The sequence below is a fragment of the Gekko japonicus genome, unplaced genomic scaffold (genome assembly GCF_001447785.1).
Source record: "Gekko japonicus isolate JY-2015 unplaced genomic scaffold, Gekko_japonicus_V1.1 scaffold1715, whole genome shotgun sequence".
NCBI classification, from domain to species: Eukaryota; Metazoa; Chordata; class Lepidosauria; order Squamata; family Gekkonidae; genus Gekko; species Gekko japonicus.
Window position 1 is genome coordinate 201665 of NW_015172058.1, and position 16750 is coordinate 218414.

The 16750-nt window shown below is 48.1% G+C and overlaps 1 protein-coding gene across 1 annotated transcript in view; it reads left to right on the plus strand.

Annotated features, from left to right (window-relative positions):
• The window catches only part of PPP6R1 (protein phosphatase 6 regulatory subunit 1), a 47596-nt gene extending 30962 nt beyond the window's left edge, over positions 1–16634 (plus strand). The window contains exons 8-23 of the mRNA XM_015420764.1: positions 334–499; positions 1123–1275; positions 1959–2102; positions 2772–2836; positions 3703–3818; positions 5015–5100; positions 5810–5899; positions 6651–6748; positions 8431–8454; positions 10115–10172; positions 10260–10408; positions 12800–12942; positions 14199–14358; positions 14512–14594; positions 16074–16167; positions 16628–16634. Of these exons, the coding sequence (XP_015276250.1) occupies positions 334–499; positions 1123–1275; positions 1959–2102; positions 2772–2836; positions 3703–3818; positions 5015–5100; positions 5810–5899; positions 6651–6748; positions 8431–8454; positions 10115–10172; positions 10260–10408; positions 12800–12942; positions 14199–14358; positions 14512–14594; positions 16074–16167; positions 16628–16634 (1636 nt within the window). The remainder of the gene's footprint in view (positions 1–333; positions 500–1122; positions 1276–1958; positions 2103–2771; positions 2837–3702; positions 3819–5014; positions 5101–5809; positions 5900–6650; positions 6749–8430; positions 8455–10114; positions 10173–10259; positions 10409–12799; positions 12943–14198; positions 14359–14511; positions 14595–16073; positions 16168–16627) is intronic.
• The last annotated feature ends 116 nt before the right edge of the window (positions 16635–16750 follow it).

Sequence of the window (16750 nt, forward strand, 5' to 3'; positions counted from 1 at the left end):
CATCCTTTTTTTTTTTGTCATTTAAGAAATTGTACTGGTTTTAACAAAACTGTATAATTATATTACTCTTTATTACTATTCGTTATCAAAAGTGTTCACGTTTTCCCCCTGGTGCCGCATATGTCCAGGAAGCGAAATTAGTTCTGCCACATGAGCTGGCTTGCGTTCAAAAGCATCATGCGGCATACACCTGACTTGATGAACACGAGCCGCATAATTTATTATAAGGATTTAAGTTTCTCTCTAGGGTGGACTTGAGATGGGGGGGGGAGGTGCATGCAGCCGCAGGTCCTTGTATTGAAAAGCGGTGGTTGGTCTTGCTCTCCCTTCCAGGACGGAGCTGGGGGGCATGGGGGGCTTTTACTGCAACCTGGAGGGGCAGATGGAGATAACCGGGCCTAACTGTGAAGTGGCTTCCAGCCAGGCCAGTCTGGGCACTCTGCTTGCCATCAAACAGCGCCTCAGGGAGCTTCACCAGCTGCTCCTCGACCCACCAAAGGTGGGTATGCGCACGTGTGTGTGTGTATGTTGTCTTGCTCAGATGAAGAGCGGAAAGGTGGGAGGAGCGTAGCAGACTGCATTAATGGGACTTTGAGAGCCCTAGAAGGCTGGGAAGAGGTGAGCATCCTCATTCTCCCCCCCCCCCCTCAGTGGGATCCTCCACGCATCGTCGGGGAAGATAATCCTAAATGTAGTGTGCCATAAGCAGACAAGAGATTTTTCTTTTCAAGGGTTTGAGTCTTTTTGAAAACAGCCAACTCAGAATCTGACAATTTGTTCAGTTGTCCCAGTGTCAGAAAAACATATGCAAGGCACTATCCACAAAAAGAAATGAGAAGTGTAGTGTCTGATCATGGTACATCCCCAGGGAAGGAATGAGGCTTTAAAAGCTTATCCTCTCAAGATAGATTCTCTCTCTCTCTCAGAAGGCTGGGCTAGAAATTGATGAGCTGAGAGGCAGAGTAACTGGGCTGTGCCAGAGAGGGAGGTTTGCTAGAAGAGTAGATGAGTTCTCCGGGGGGGGGGGGGGGCAGCCTGTGAGCTGGAACACGCTCTCCATCGATCAGGAGTGGGACTGCATGCCTGTGGAACTTAGATTCTGCACCCCACTCTTCCTGGCAGAAAGAGCCTCTTCAGACAACTTGGGGGATCCTAGACCCGCCACTGGGAAACACACGCCTACACGTGGTGAAGCTGCTGGCCAGCTCGCTGGGCACCGACAATGCGGCGCTGCGGGATGAGATTATAGAACTCGGGGCTGTCAACACAATGTTGGTGAGTATAATCCGTGCACCTGCCAGTGCTCCCTTCAGGGCCACTCCCTGATCCAAAAGAGAATTGCTTGTGTGCTCCTAAGGAGGCACTCCATCGCAAATGTTTCTTTTCTGGAAGTTTGGAAGGCCTACTTGAATTGTTTTGGGAGAGACGTGGGGGGTGGAGAGACATTTGTGGAGAGCTATGTTCTGTTCAGTATTTACCTGTTAGTCATTGTCAGGAACAGTTCCTAAAACTAGGTATGAGCTACATCAGCTTTTTCTTGGTTACATTCATCCTTGCTATCATTGTCATCAGGCTTTAAGTTCATTGCATTTTTATTTATTTCTATTATATCATACAACTGGTGTACAAATAATGTTGAAAAGTGACTACTTTTTATGGGTGAAGTCTGGCACGAAGAAACAGGAAATGGTTTGCCAAATAATGATGGCTTGCTTCTCCAAATGAGGTTGTTCGAGTGCAGTCGGCAAGCTTGCAAAATTGGTCTCTGCGTAAGACCTGTCCTGAAACAGTCCTGCCAGATGCAAGAGCCACATTGGTGGAGAAGCCACAACACTATTTGGGGCTGGGTGTTAAGAGTTACCCTTGGCGTGTCTCTGTTTCATGGCACTGCTAGGAGTAGGGTATAGGGCCTAGATCATCATGAATTGGCTATGCTTACCTTTGGCTTTTGTTGCCAGGACCTCTACTTCAAATACACATACAACAACTTCTTGCACGCTCAGGTGGAGGCCTGCCTTAGCAATGTTTTCAGCTCCCCTGCTGGGGAGGAGACTATTGAAAACCACTCGAAGCCCCTGCCAGAGAACCCCGTCATCCAGCATGTAAGTTGGTGTATGTGTGTGTTGTTTCATGCTCTTTTCATATGGGTGAGGTGGCCTGTAGAGGAGGAATAGATCCTTGTTTGCTTTTGGACAAGTGAAATTTATATGGAACTTGAGAGAGACAGAGAGGGGGGAAGTGAAGGGAGGGTCAAAGAAATGGAGTAGGCTGGGAAAGGAGGCCTTGGAGTTAAGTGGTGGCAGTGGAGGGGACTGGATAGCTGGTTGTTGCTGTAAGAAATGGAGTAGGCTGGGAAAGGAGGCCTTGGAGTTAAGTGGTGGCAGTGGAGGGGACTGGATAGCTGGGCTCAAGTTGACAAGTTATTAATCTGGAAACCACTCTAGAAAGGGGTGGGGGTTTGCAGTCTGGATAGAAATCTCTTTCATAGTAAACTCTCATCTCACCTCCCAGTTTAGAAATAAAACTCAAGGTGGTTTACATCAACAGTGATGGGGAGCTAGAGGATAAGGAGTGGAACTCTTGAATCTTCTGTCTAGGTTCCCTCCCTGTTCTGCATTTGAATAGATACCCCCAATGCATCCACTGACAGCCAAAGGCTAGAAGTATTGAAACTCTTGGGGATCTGAGCAATTGAAGTCCTTTTATTGTGACACAGATGTTGTCAGTCAGGGGGCAATCCTCACATGAGCTCCATTGTCTCTTTGCTGTAGTTGCTGCAGAAGTGTCGCTTAATCCAAAGAATTTTGTCTGCCTGGGAAGAAAATGAGCAGTCACAGTGAGTGCTTGCTGAGGAATGTTGGGTTGCCATGATTGGAACTCCCCTTGACCTCCTTCTACAAAGAAAAATGCCATTTGCACTTCCATTGGGAAACAGAGATAACAACATACTAATGTGCAGCTTTAATTTTTAAAGAAAACCTCTAGACCTTCTGGTTGCAGAGTTATAACGGGAAAGGTATTGGCTGCACATTTTTCTTTATAACTCCACAAGCAGAAGGGCCAGAACTGAAACCTGTTGCAATAGATTGTTGTACTGTTATAATGCTACGGAGATATAGCAACTACTGATACTTTTCAAAGCCTTCTGGTGTGGGAGGAAAATGGCGCCAGTGTGGGCTTGATCAGAAAAAAAATATGCACATTTCCTATCCACACAGCTTCCAGAGGTGCTTTAATTGCAAGTTTTCCAAAAAGATAAGTCTCAAATCCGGTTTGGGGAAAGTTGTTGCGCAAAGCAAGGAAAAACACAGAAATAGGACGTGTGAATGTTTGTCAAAACAATGTTGCTGTAAGGAAACCACGGCAAAGCAGAAGAGCCATGTGGAACAGTCCAGAGAATCACGTTCTCAAACTCTTGAACAGGTGTCCTAGCTTCAAGCCACCTGGTGCAAAACCCAGTCACGTTTATCTGCTTTGTCTTACACTCTGCCCAAATTAATCAAGATGTCACACTTGCTTCCCTCTTCCATTTTATTCTCACAGCAGCTCATGGCTGAGTGTGGATTTGAGTCTGGTTTTCCCCGTTCCTGGTTCGCAGATATAACTACTACACTTCACTCCTCTCTCTTCCGTCCCCCCCCCCCAGTAGTCGTATAGTTCTTCTTTGGAATGTTTCCACAGTTCCCATGTTTTCAACTGCAGGTCAGATGGGGGCAGACGGATGGGCTACATGGGGCACCTTACCCGCATTGCCAACGCCTTAGCACAAGGCTCTGAGAAGTGGCCCCACTCCACCCTCATCAAGCAGCTTTTGAAAGGTAACAGCAAGTGGCAGTGGCAGTCAAGGTGGCCTTGCATGTCTTGCATGCGGTGGGCTCAAGTAATTTGGAGCAGAGGTCCATCAGTGGCTATTAGCCACAAGGTATACATAGGGGCTCTGGGGCAAGTGATGCTCTGTCATCTTGGTGCTTGGGGGGGGGCAACAGTGGGATGGCTCCTAATGTCCTGGCCCCACTGGTGGACCTCCTGATGGCACCTAGTATTTCTGGCCACTGTGTGATACAGAGTGTTGGACTGGATGGGCCTTTGGCCTGATCCAACATTGGCGTCTCTTATGTTCTTATATTCTGATGTTAACACCATTGGCCTGTGGGAGCATCCTGAGACTGCAGCTCCTTGCCTTTTATGATGAACATCATTTCTGTGTTGGGCTGCAGTTGATACTGGGGTGGGGGGTATACAGTGAACCTTTATCTAGAGTGTTGTGGGTAGCTTTCTCTTTAGACAACTGAGCTTGGGAGGAAAATGTAGTGCTAGGAATTGTCTAAATTCCACAGCCATTAGAACCCAAGTTCATTTATTGAAATAAAGATTTTTACTTTATTTTTTTAAATTTTTTGGAGGGGGAGTTTCAATTCAGGGAGTGCGAAAGGCAAGATATGCAGAGCCAGGGATACAATGAAGGTTGTGTGGAAATGGAATGAACAAGCCCTGTCTCTTGCACGTGGCCAGGCAGTGTTTGCATGTCTTTGGGGAGGGGCTGTGGCTTAGCGGTAGAGCATCTGCTTGGCATGCAGAAGGTCCCAGGTTCGGTCCCTGGCATCTCCAGTTAAAGGATCTGGTAGTAGGTGATGTGGGAAGACCTCTGCCTGAAACCCTGGAGAGCTGCTGCCAGTCTGAGTAGACAATACTGACTTTGATGGGCCATCAAGTAACCTAACAGGTTGCATAATTCCACTTGCAAGATCATGGAGTTCTGAACCTGGCTCAAGCCGAGCTCCCTTTTGTTTGTAGGAAAGGGAATGGATAGATTGCAACAGGGAAACTAGAACCCGGGATTCTTCTGGGCTCCCTGGTTCTCAGCAGCCTCGTGCGGTTACTCCCTTTCTCTGCGGAACAAACAGGGGTGTCTCTCTCCTCCATCTCATGCGCTGTGGAGCAAGAGCTGGGTGTCTCTCTCCATCTCATGCGCTGTGGAGCAAGAGCTTTCAGCTGCTGCCTTTTTACATTGCAGAGCTACCAGAGGATGAACAAGAGCAGTGGGAGAAGTTTGTCTCGGGGCACTTGTCAGAGACTAACAAGAAGAACACTGTGGATCTCGTGAGTGCCTCTCTTAGTCTGTATTGCATTTCCACCCAGTCCCTTCATAAAACAGGCTAACCACAGAGGGTCGTCCTTCGGTGCATTTTGCAGAAATGTGGTTACATTCCGGATATTTAAGTACTGACCTTTTTAAATGCAAATACCGGGACTCAGACTCTTGAGCGAAGGGTGTTTTCTCCAGTTAGTCACTGTCAACCAAAATGCTGGTGTTTTGAAGGGAACTCTGCATCATGCTGGTATCTCTACCAGGCCTGTATGCCCTCAGCCTCCTGCTGAGATAGTTTTGAGATAGCTGTATTTTGTGGGGGAAGTTCTTAAATCGTAGGTTGCCCCAACCTTGTTGCTTCCTTAATGGTTGTGGTCTGTGGCTGCTGTGGATGTGGTCCTAACCACCTTTTTTTATGATGCTGCACATTTGTGGTAGCCTATGGCAACATGGCAGCCAAGAGTGGCATGTGTGGGTAACCAAAGGGGGGGAGGAGTGGCAAAAGATGCATGCATGGTGATGGAGATGGAAAGGATTGCCAAGAGGCAGCAGCAGAAGCACAGTGGGTCCATTGGAGGAGTCTGATAGGTCTGATGCAGGTTTCTGGCTTCCTGGAGGGGAAAACAGACCCTAAGGAGCAAGAGATTCCATTAGCATTGATCTTGGCCAGGCCGGTCTTTGCCAGCTCCCCAGTAGAGTTATTGTCCCTTTTCCTTATAGGTTAACATGCACAACCTCCACTCGTCAAGTGATGATGATGAGAATGACCTCAAGGAGTTCAGCTTCCCCCAGGAGGCTGTGCTGCAGCAGGTGAGTTGAGTGGTCCCTATAAGCCCCTTGAGAGAGCTCGTGTACCTCCTCCCCCGTCTTTTAGCTGCCGTTGCATAACCTAGGGACCGTTCGGAGCACCACAATATTTTTTTCTTTTTTATTAATACCCACAAAATGCATTGCCTGGTTCTGGGAGGCAAAACCATTGTTCTAACTTAGCCTTGATCTTTAGGCAGCCCTGGTCTTAGACTTCATCTTTCTCTTCTCCCGTCGTCCCCCAGCAGCATACCTCTGAGAACTTTATGTAATAGAAATTCAAGATTCTTAATGTTCAACAGCAGATCTTGTATTTAGGGATCTGCTCTCTTGGTGGCTTTGATCTGATAAACAGCTGGCTCTTCACCAGCAGGAAGTTGCATTGCTGCAGCTGATTAGTGATGCTTATGCACCCATCTTCAGCATCCCCATTCTAGATTCCTGGTATGCACATCAGTGTCTCCTCCCAGTGCATGCACTTTGAAGGCACTGGATGAGAAATACTGGTCTTCTGGATCTACAGGAAGGTGCTGCGCAGCATCCCCTCAAGAGCTCTTGGATGCATTTGGATACTAGGAATGATACTAGGAATACTTTTTCCCATTTGGGGGGGGGGGGGAAAGGGCCCATCCAGCCGAAGGAGGACCTGCCTGGATCATCAACTTCTGCCCCTCTGTTTTGCCAGGATGCTCCACCTGCAAGAGCAGTGGCATCTCAATTGAAAATGTTACCCAGCTGTTTCTCTTCCTTCCAGGCCTTTGTGGATTACCAGCTGCAGCAGATGACTTCGGCATTCATTGATCACTTCGGTTTTAATGATGAAGAGTTTGGCGAACAGGAAGAGAACGTCAAGTTAGTGCTATGTTCTTTATCCTCTTGCACCTTCCCCCAATAACATGCTTGTACCTCTTGTTCCTTTTCTCTTGCTATGCATTTGTCGCTGAGAATAAAAATGGCCTCCTCTGAGAACAGTGGATACAGCGTGGGAGGGGGATTTCTGAGAACTTTGAGAAGAGGGAGCATGTGCTCATGAGGAGCTGGGAGCCAGAACTCCTTGGTGGCTCTTGGTGGCTGTGTTTTTTGTAACCCCATGTATGGAGTCATACCTGTTTGAATGGACACTGAGGGGATAGTTGTTCTTCACTGGTCTTATTTAGTCCTGCCTTTCTTCTGTTGTGCGTACCACTGGTCCTGCCTTTCTTCTGTTGTGGCACTCAAGACAAGTGTGCAAATGATGTTGCATGGAAAGTCTGTCTTTTTGACATTGACCAGCCTCAGATCTGATTAATTTCAGCATGGTTGCTAAATTGTATACCTAAACCATGGGTCCCCAATCTTTTAAAGTCCGTGGGCACCTTTGGAATTCTGAAAAAGGGCAGTGGACACAAATACAAAATGGTTGCCACAGGAGGTGGAGCCAGTCATAAATTGGCTGCCATAGTAGGCAGAGCCAACCACAAAATGTCAAGGATTGAGGTTATGTACCACTCTGATAGTAACTCTTCAGTGTTTCAGGCAAAAGCTCTGCTTAACAGGATGCCTTTTAAATCTGTGCAGCCAATCAGAACTCCTGCTGGGAATATGCGCCACCTAGCCCTGGCCACTTTCTAAAGGCACTTGGTAGGCACCAGGAAAGGGGCTGGCGGGCATAATAGTGCCCATGAGCCCCACTGTGGAGACCCCTGATCTAAACATTGAGCTTCCTGCACCTTAGTCATGGATTTGTCCAGAAGGAGTAGACTATTCATTGACCTTCCACAGATTTTAAGGGGCATGTAACTGGCGGCATGTTCTTGCATGTAGTACTTGCATCAGGCAGTTGCAAATGGAGGGACACGGATGCACAATGCAAGCTGGGAGAAGGGGCTGGAGATGCCCTCCTGTTGCCTCTCACCTTGGAACTATGGCCCGCAGGAGAATATAGATGCTCTTTCCGGCTCCCTGAGTTGAGAGGAAGGATCTGGGAACCAGAACTGATTGGCTTTCTTTGAGAAAGCAGCAAGGCCCAGGAAGAATAAGACTGTATGGTGCTGGTGGTGGTAGAGATTTCTATTACTGCTTCACAACCCAGGACCCTTCTTGGCTGATGGGACAAAAACTGGGGTCCTTTAGGGGGACGTGCCAGTGTTCTGGAAAGTAGGATGACTAGGTTCGTGGGGAGGGGCATGAGGACCCAGCTTCCATCGCAGCATGTCTGGCCTCTCCGCTTGCCTTGCTCAGCTCAACTAGGCAGGGAGGAAACTGGTGCATTTTCTGAGCCTTGTTACACTTTATATATATTTAATGGTCTTGGCAAAGATTGCCCAGGCACTCATTCTTGGCTAATTCTTTAGCTGGGGTGGGTTCAGCATGAATCCTACCGTTCCGAACTATAGGAAGAGATGGAGCCTGGGGGGACTTGTTGATAACCCCCCTTTCCTGCCACTGCCTACATGAGGGCAGCCTCTCTCCTTCCCCCAACCCCCCAGATTTCATGTGTCACCCTCTCTTTCTCTTTCTTTCTCTCTTTCTGTCATTCCTTGTCTGCCCTGAAGTGCTCACTTCCGACAGCTGAAAAGGTAATGCCTAACCCACTGCTATACCCCTTTCTGGCCACAGGCTGGGACATTGGAAGCACCTGTGTCCTCTCCGTCTCTAAACTTTCTCACAAAAAGAATATGTTGGCCAGGCAGATCAAGCTAGAAATTGTAAGGTCTTACGTCCTCTGACTGAAGAGTGGTTAGCAACCCTTAGAAATAACCTGGGTTTTAGCAGTATGACACAGATCAAGGAACAGGCAAGATTGCCAGGCTAATTATGGTGTCTTTCAGTGCGTTGATTCTGGCTACCTTGTGTTCTAATGATCAGGTCCGTGCAATAATCTTAGCCACTGATTAGTTGATGAGGATCATTTTCTTTGTTGTGATGTCTGCTGGCTACTCGTTGGTATTAAAGCTCTTAATACCCTGAGGTGCTGTTCAGAAATGAAAGTGGCCATAGGCTTATACAGGCCCCGGTCACACGGGCCGGATATCGCCCGGGGGGGGGGGAGGTGTGGCTGTTTGCCCCGGGGCAAAATAATGTGTGGTTGCGCGATCCGACCTCCCGTGGAGGTTCCGTGGGTAGGGGGGAGGTGCCGATCACAGGACAATCCTGCGGCGCAGCAAAGAAGCGGCGCGGTGCGGCAAACGTTTTTTTTTTCCTGTACACCAAAGTATGTGCATGCTCCGTTGGGTGCTTGTGCGCATCCATGGAGACTTGGGGGGGGGGAAACCCTTTTTGCGAGGGGACATGGGCGGGCGCAGGATGCCACCGGAAACGCGATCAGACGCCCGCCCTTGCCCCGCGGTTACCGGAAACTAGTACCTCGGAGGTACTAGTTTTTTACCCCGCATCTTCGGTGGGAAGCCTCGGGTGAGCCACGGGAGCTCTACGCTTCCCGTATGTGGCGGTGAGATCGCGCCCGGAAAATCCGCCTATCTTCCGTCTCTCTAGCGTGGCTAATGTTCCGTGTGACCGCAGTCACAGTATAGTTAGAAAAAGCACATTAGGGAGGGGGAAAAGGAAGCTGGATCTGGTGGTTGGGGGAGGTGATATTTAGCTGTCCCTCTCAGATATTCAGCTGAGACACCAATAGCATTAAGAACGGAAGGCAAGGGAACTGGAGCTTCCATTCTTTCTGGAAGGGTGTTTCACATTAGAGCCAGGGATGCTGCTCCATGATAAAAATGCTGGTGTGAAAGGAAGGCTTGGTTGATGGGAAGGAAAGATGGTGAGGCACTGTAGGGAAGACCGGCCCACATGTTGCAGGGTTTTTCTCTTTCCCATGAAGACACTAGGAGGCTCCAGGCAAACTGCTGTTTGAGCCACCTCTTCCGCACTACTTAACTTTTGCGGGGAGGTTGGAGATCATGAAACATGACCATAAGATCCACCACAGTGGTGCCAAATTTCTGCTGATCTGTCCCCCCCCCCCCCCCCCCCCGCTCCCCACAAGGAGCAGGATTCTGAGGAACGGAGCAGCTTGCAGCAGGAAAGGGTAGAGTGTGCATATGGGATCCAGCACAGTGTATGTGTGTATTTCTGGGATTTCCAAGAGCAGGATGAATTTCCCCCACCCTATCTGGCTGTGGGGATCCCTCTTCAGTCCCTTCTTTCTAAGCTAGGTCTTGCTTCTTTCCCAAGGAAGCACACTGTTATGACTTCCAACCACCTGTCTTGCTCTCTGCTCTTTTCCAGTGCCCCCTTTGACAAGACGGCCAACATCACCTTCTCCTTGAATGCAGATGATGACAGTGTAAGTGCTGATCCTCTGTAGCAGCTTTCTCCCCTCCCCCCTCCTTTGACCTGTGCTATGACGGCCCCCCCCCCCTGTCTTCTTCAGCCCAACTCCAACCTCTTCGACATTTGCTACAAGGAACGGATCCAGCAGTTTGATGACGATGAAGAGGCTGATGGTTCTGACGGGGAAGACATCTGGCAAGAAAAGGAAGCTGCTGTCTCTTCTGGCAATGCACAGCCCACGGCTGCCAGGTAAGGGGCGGAGTTCTGCACAAGGTCCATTTGGGGCTCCCCATTAGAGATTAGTCGAAGTTTCCAAAAACGAGATCATGCATAATGAACGAGGAAGAGTGTCCTGGGTGAAAGGGGAAGCAGAAAGAAGAGTGAAGGGAATTATCCAGGGCCCTTGCTTTGATGTCTGCTATACCTCTTAAACCTCCACTTTCCATGTACATGCTGTCCAGGCCCCTCTCAGGAAGGGGGGGGGGATGGAACAGAAATGGGGGCCCTACTTCCCCCATGTCCCTGTAGCCTGTTGCATGTCCCTGGAACAGTAGCTCACACAGACTCACTGGGTAGCCACCACTGTCTGTCACTTTGAGATCTGAGGCAGAGTCTGACAGCCCTGCTTCTGCTTCTCTATCGCATATACCTACACATTCAGTTAAATATATAGCCTGGCTCACTTCAGAGCTGGGCCTGTGCATAAGCCACTCCTTTTTACACCCAAGCAGTCTGGGGATGACAGAGGCTGCCTTGAACAAGTTCTAATTTTCGCTTGGGGAAAACAGAATAAGAAGGGAATGAGGATCCAGGTACTTGTAGGGGAGAAATGAAGACAGGCACAGGAGAATGCAAAACAGACAAAAAACTAACACAGCCTGAATGAATTGGCTCCGTAGCTTAGCGGCTGACAGATCCTGAACTGTGTTGCCCTGATACGGGCGTATTTGGCAAAGTGTAGCAGCAGCTCTTATATCACTAACTTTTTCTTGCTGAGTTTGCAAGCTAACCGAGAGTTCAAGCACTTTTCAACTGTCGGTGAACTCTGTTTGCTCAAAGCTACTTTAATCTGGAATAGAAACAGTTACAGAAAAGTCAGATGAATTGATTTTTAATAGAGGTTAAAAGTTGAGATTGGTCTTCTTATCTTGTTATAAGAGATGTAACTCATATGCACTTGCTGATTAGATCATTTGGACTTGTGTTGATTATCTCATATTGAGTTAAGAACCAATTACTTATCTAGACAATAATCACAGAATTATAATAAACAGATTTAAGTTTTTTCTGTTAATATGCACTACGGTGATAAGCAAATTGGATTTCTGTGGATGGAATTCTCAGAAGAAGACTAGGTGAGATTTCCAGGTGTGTAATTTGGGATTTATGATAATCCCGAAAAGCAGTGAGACAAAAACCTGAAACCTGGTTTGCTTTTTAAACTATTACTTGCTGCAATATGATTAAACAGTGCTACGAGCTTTGATAATTTTAGCACTTTACCAATAAAAGATAAAAGTCTTCACAGGTTTTCGGCATGATTGGCTGGTTATAAATTTTAGCACTTTTACAGTAATTGTATTGTAGGATGAATGTCTATATGCCTGCATTTCCTACTGTCTTGCATCGTAAAGAGAACAATTTCTTTTCGCAATAAAAGATAAAAGTCTCTACAGGTTTTCGGCATGATTGGCTGGTTATAGTTCAAAGAACAGAACTCGCCCCTTATTTGTATTATCAGATTTATTAAAGCTTGATAATCATCCTTTAATAGATAAATCCTGGAGAACTCTGCTGCTAAACTGTTTGCAAAGGCACAAATTCTTTTGTAATAGGATGCAGGACTGGAATCTCTTGTTACAAAAGGACCTCTGGTTCCCTTGCTTGCTTCTTGGAAAGACAAATGTCACTGTTACTTCAGGGTTTTATAACTTTTTTCTGTGATAAAACCCCTTTATGTGGATAGATGCTCTTTTCCCACTTCAGATAAGACTAAGCCAGTCAGCTGATTGATCTTGGGGAAACCCTGTCCCGCTCTGTGGGGCTTTGTGATTTGCTGGTCTGTTCCCACTCTTGCCTGTGAGGTAACCTGAAAGGGGTTGCCTGATTGGGGAGCTTAATTTACACAGTGAATATTGGGGCCAAAATGAGACTCATGGCACATGCTGTGACTGATGTAGTGGTACCGCAGACATTTTCTGCAGTCCCTGGGCATGTTATATTCACTGCTTCCTGTTCACTGGCAAAGTCCCTGTTAAGCTCTGTTGCCCTCATCTAAACAACGGTGTATACCTTTTGTACTATTTTCCTTGCCCTTCTTTGAGGTTCTGAACTGGAAAAAAGTGAGCAACACGTTTTTAAACTGCAGACAGTCCTAATAAAGTGATTGGGACTTGGTATCTTGTTTCTTTTGGATCACATTGAGAGACTGACTTGGAAATGGAATTAGAATTCTATTAAGAGTTTGGAGTGGGGGGTTGTTGTTTTTGTCTCCTCTACAGGAGAGCCCATGTGTGTGGGGGGAAAAGAGCTGCATCTTTGTCTCTAGTGGTTTTGGAACTGGGTTTTTGTTCAGGTCACAATCAGAACTATTTCCATCCCCTTCAGTGCTTTCTCTCTCCCCCCCCCCCCCTTTTTCAGGGGGGTTGGAAGCACGGATAGTGAGGACAGTGAAGACTCTGAAGAAGAGGGTGAAGAGGAAGATCCTGGTGGGGGAGACGGAGACACCACTCACATCAGCAACGGCTGCAGTGAACAAACGGAGGAGGAGCGAGCATCAGGAGGTCAGAGGGCCACGGGGGCTCAAGGCGTGGGAGAATTGGTAGATGGCAGAAATACAGATGGTCGCTTGCTTATTAGCTTGGGGAGACTTGTGTTACAGAAGAGGGGCAATGGAGTCCATTGCAGTTCTCTGTGTGTCCAAGAGAGTCGTTGAGCAATGAGGAGGAAAGTTATGAGCCTGCTTGCAAAGCAGCCCGGTCAGAGAGCCACAAGTAGGGGAACACTCACACATTCAGCCATGTTGGCCTTACCGCATTCGTCACAGTTGATTGAGCACAGGTGACTGTCTTGGGGAAAACTCACAGCCGCTTGGCTTCCTTGGCATAAAAATGTAAATCTTTCCCCTCCCAAGGGTACCAAGTCACTGCCATTAGCCCACTGAGTAACTTTGAATCTTTTCTGTTACAGTCTATCATGATGGGTAGCAGTGTTCCCTCTAAGCTGAGTTAGTGTGAGCTAGCTCACAGTTTTTTAGCCTCTGGCTCACACATTTTTTTGTCTTAGCTCAGGAAAGGATGGCGCGAGAGCAAACTAATTTATGCAGTAGCCAAATCGCTTGCTCACGATTGCTAGTAGCTAACAAAGTAAAATTTTTGCTCACAAGACTCCACAGCTTAGAGGGAGCATTGATGCTCAGTATCGAAAAGATACTGATATTCCCAGTAGTCATGTATGGCTGCAAGAGTTGGACTATAAGGAAGGCCGAGCGCCGAAGAATAGATTCTTTTGAACTATGGTGCTGGAGAAGACTCTTGAGAGTCCCTTGGACTGCAAAAAGATCAAATCAGTCAATCCTAAAAGAAATCAACCCTGACTGTTCCCTGGAAGGCCAGATACTGAAACTGAAGCTCAAATACTCCCTGGAGAAGACTCTGATGCTGGGAAAGATTGAAGGTCAAAGAAGATGGGGACGGCAAAGGATGAGATGGTTAGACAGTGTCATAGATGCAATGAACATGAAATTGAGCAAACTTCAGAGGACGGCGGAAAACAGGAAGGCCTGGCGTGATCTGGTCCATGGGGTTGCAAAGAGTCGGACTCGACTGTGCGATTGAACAACAACAACAAATCGAAAAGATGGGCCTAGAGAGACCAGTTTCCTTCCTGTGGTGCTGCTTTCCTGACTTTTGCCGTTAAACTCCCAGACCTGCAGAACAGCAGCTAGAGTGACTTTTCTTCCTGCCATGAGGGGTCTCTGTGTTTGTCGGCCATGTCACAGGTTAGACCTGACCCCCTGTGCCAACCTGTTCTTCCCTAGATCCTGGCTGGGCAGACAGTACCTCAACTGCGCCTCCCCAACCTGTGGCTGCTGACACAGGAGCAGCAGTGTGGGACAGGCCAAATTCGGATTCCTCCTGCTCCACCACAGATGAGAACTGGGCCTCCTTCACAGAACCCCGCACGCAGCAGCAAGAAAGGTGAGGCTCTGGAATACTTCTGTCTCGGGAATCCAGATGAGAAGCGAGTCAGGTGGGCCTTTGGTGCTGATACTGGGGTAGCCGGGAAGGAGCTTTGCTACACTGGTTTCCTTTTCCCCTCCCCTTAGTGATTTTCCCCCCTTTGCTCTCCAGTCCCTCCAAAGCACCCACAGGTCCTGCTTCCCCTGCCAGCCTCCCTCAGGAAGTGACGCAAAGCAATGTATCCCCCACCGAAGGTGAGTAACATTACACTTTTCCAAAAGTAGTGTGACCACATCTAGAATCAGCCGTTAGTTTTCTTTGCTCCCTCCCTCATTTCCCTAAAGTTGTAATAATTTTTAAAATGCTGGTGACTGCAGGGATCGTTTCATACCCAGCGGGTGCTAGACCAGGTAGAGGTCTGGTTCCAAGAGGTGGGGAGCTTGGGAGGGGGGAACATGGGACAAGTTATCCACCAGCAATAGGGGAGTGGACAGGAAAGTGACCCGGGCAGCTGTGTGTTTCTCCTTGTGTTCTCTCTTCCCATTGGACAGGACAGATTTCTGGCAACATGAGAATTCTCCTGTGCCGCTCGTTTTAAGGAGATGGAGGTGGAATCCTTAGAATGAATTCACCCATTTTTACAGAGGAAGTGATAGGGAGTAATGGTTTCTGTGCTCCATTCAAAAGAAGAAGAAGCCATTGACTACCCTTTTGCTTGCAGAGAGAAAGCGGAGAAATGCCTTGTGTGGTCTGTGGTGTCTTTTCTAGGAACGTGGCCCAATTTCTAAAGAAAGTTATTTTGATCTAACCTTTCTTTTGAGAAATTCAGAATGATACTTTCCTGAACTTAGTAGGTCCCCCCCCCCGCACCTTCCCTCTAAGAAACTCATGGAGGACCTGCTTCTCTTGCCGCCCCCCCTTCTCAACATCACTGTGAGGTAGGCTAGACAGACCGATGAAGATTGGCCCCCAGGTCAGTCCAGGAACTTCGTCACTTGAGCAGGGATTTGAATTCCTGGTTGTCCACATCCAAGCCCAGAGTCATGCCTGCCGTTGTACTCTTCTGGTTCTTATTTTTGAAGGTATTTTTCCTGATGATCATTCTATTCTGAATTCCCTGAGAGTTGCGAGGGATTTTCGTATCCTTGATTGGGTAGGAATTTGTTTCCTGATCCTGTCAGTTTCCTTGAAGTCCCAAGTCTCCTGGACTTCTACACTCTGCATTGTTTTGTTTGTCCATATGAACGGGGAAGAGAAGCCTGAAAATCGCCCGGCTGTTGCTGCTTGAAGGCTCAGATAGCAGCTCTGCAGAAGTGATCTCCTCTGGGTGGGGCTTCAACTTCTTAATTTTTATTTATTAGCTTCTTAGTCACCCCTCACCCAAGGGGTCTCATGAGGACTGACCACTCTTGAAATCCTGTTACAATGTATATAAAATCCTACTTTGATACATCAGATAATTAACTGTGAACTAAATCTCCCCAGGGAAAAGCAGAACCTCCAGGTAGCCACTTCTTTTAAAGGCATCGGAAGGCCAGGAGGTGGGGCTGAGCAGGTGAAAAAGCTCAGCTTAGACGGCAGAGTCTCCCCAAGCAAAAGACTCCAGAGGCCGTATCACTCTGTGTGGCACCTCCAGAGGCTCCTGCACACATACTCGTGAAAGTTTGTCCCATGCGCATATGCATTTCTGATTTTTCTGGCTCTTGTTTTCCCCGTTGTTTCCTCTGCGGCAGCCTCTAGTGTGCAACAGGATCCACCCACTCCAGACACAGGCCCCCCAGAAGGGTGTGACCCGCTACATCCTTCCGCCGTGACAACAGTAGCCAGGTAAGCTTGAGAGGGGTGATCTGGAGCACAGAATCACAGAGTTGGAAGGGGGCTGTCTAGTCCAACCCCCTACTCAATGCAGTGTTAGCCTAGAGCATTTAAACCCATTTACTGCGAGTCCTATCCTCTGCTGCCAACAGGAACATCTCTCAGCCCTCCTCTAAGTGACAGCCCTTCAAATACTTCAAGAGAGCAGTCAGGTCCCCCCTCAACCTCCTCTCCTCCAGACTGAACAGTCCCAAGTCCCTCAGCCTTTCCTCATAGGGCTTGGTCTCCAGGCCCCAGATCTTCCTCGTTGCCGTCCCCCGCACCCACTGCATTCCGTCCACATCCTTTTTGAAGTGAGGCCTCCAGAACTGCACTCAGTACTCCAGGTGTGGCCTGACCAATGCAATGTTCAGCGGGACTTGCGATTTGGATGTCATGCCTCAGTTGATACCTGGCTGTCTTTCCCCTGAAGATCCTGAGAGGAGGTGGCTATCATGGACACAGGTGTATGCAGGGGTTTTCCACACAAACCTTGCTAGTCTTGTTACCATCTGATTGTTCCACTAGGCTGCTGCAGACCCCTTAAAGAGGGCCC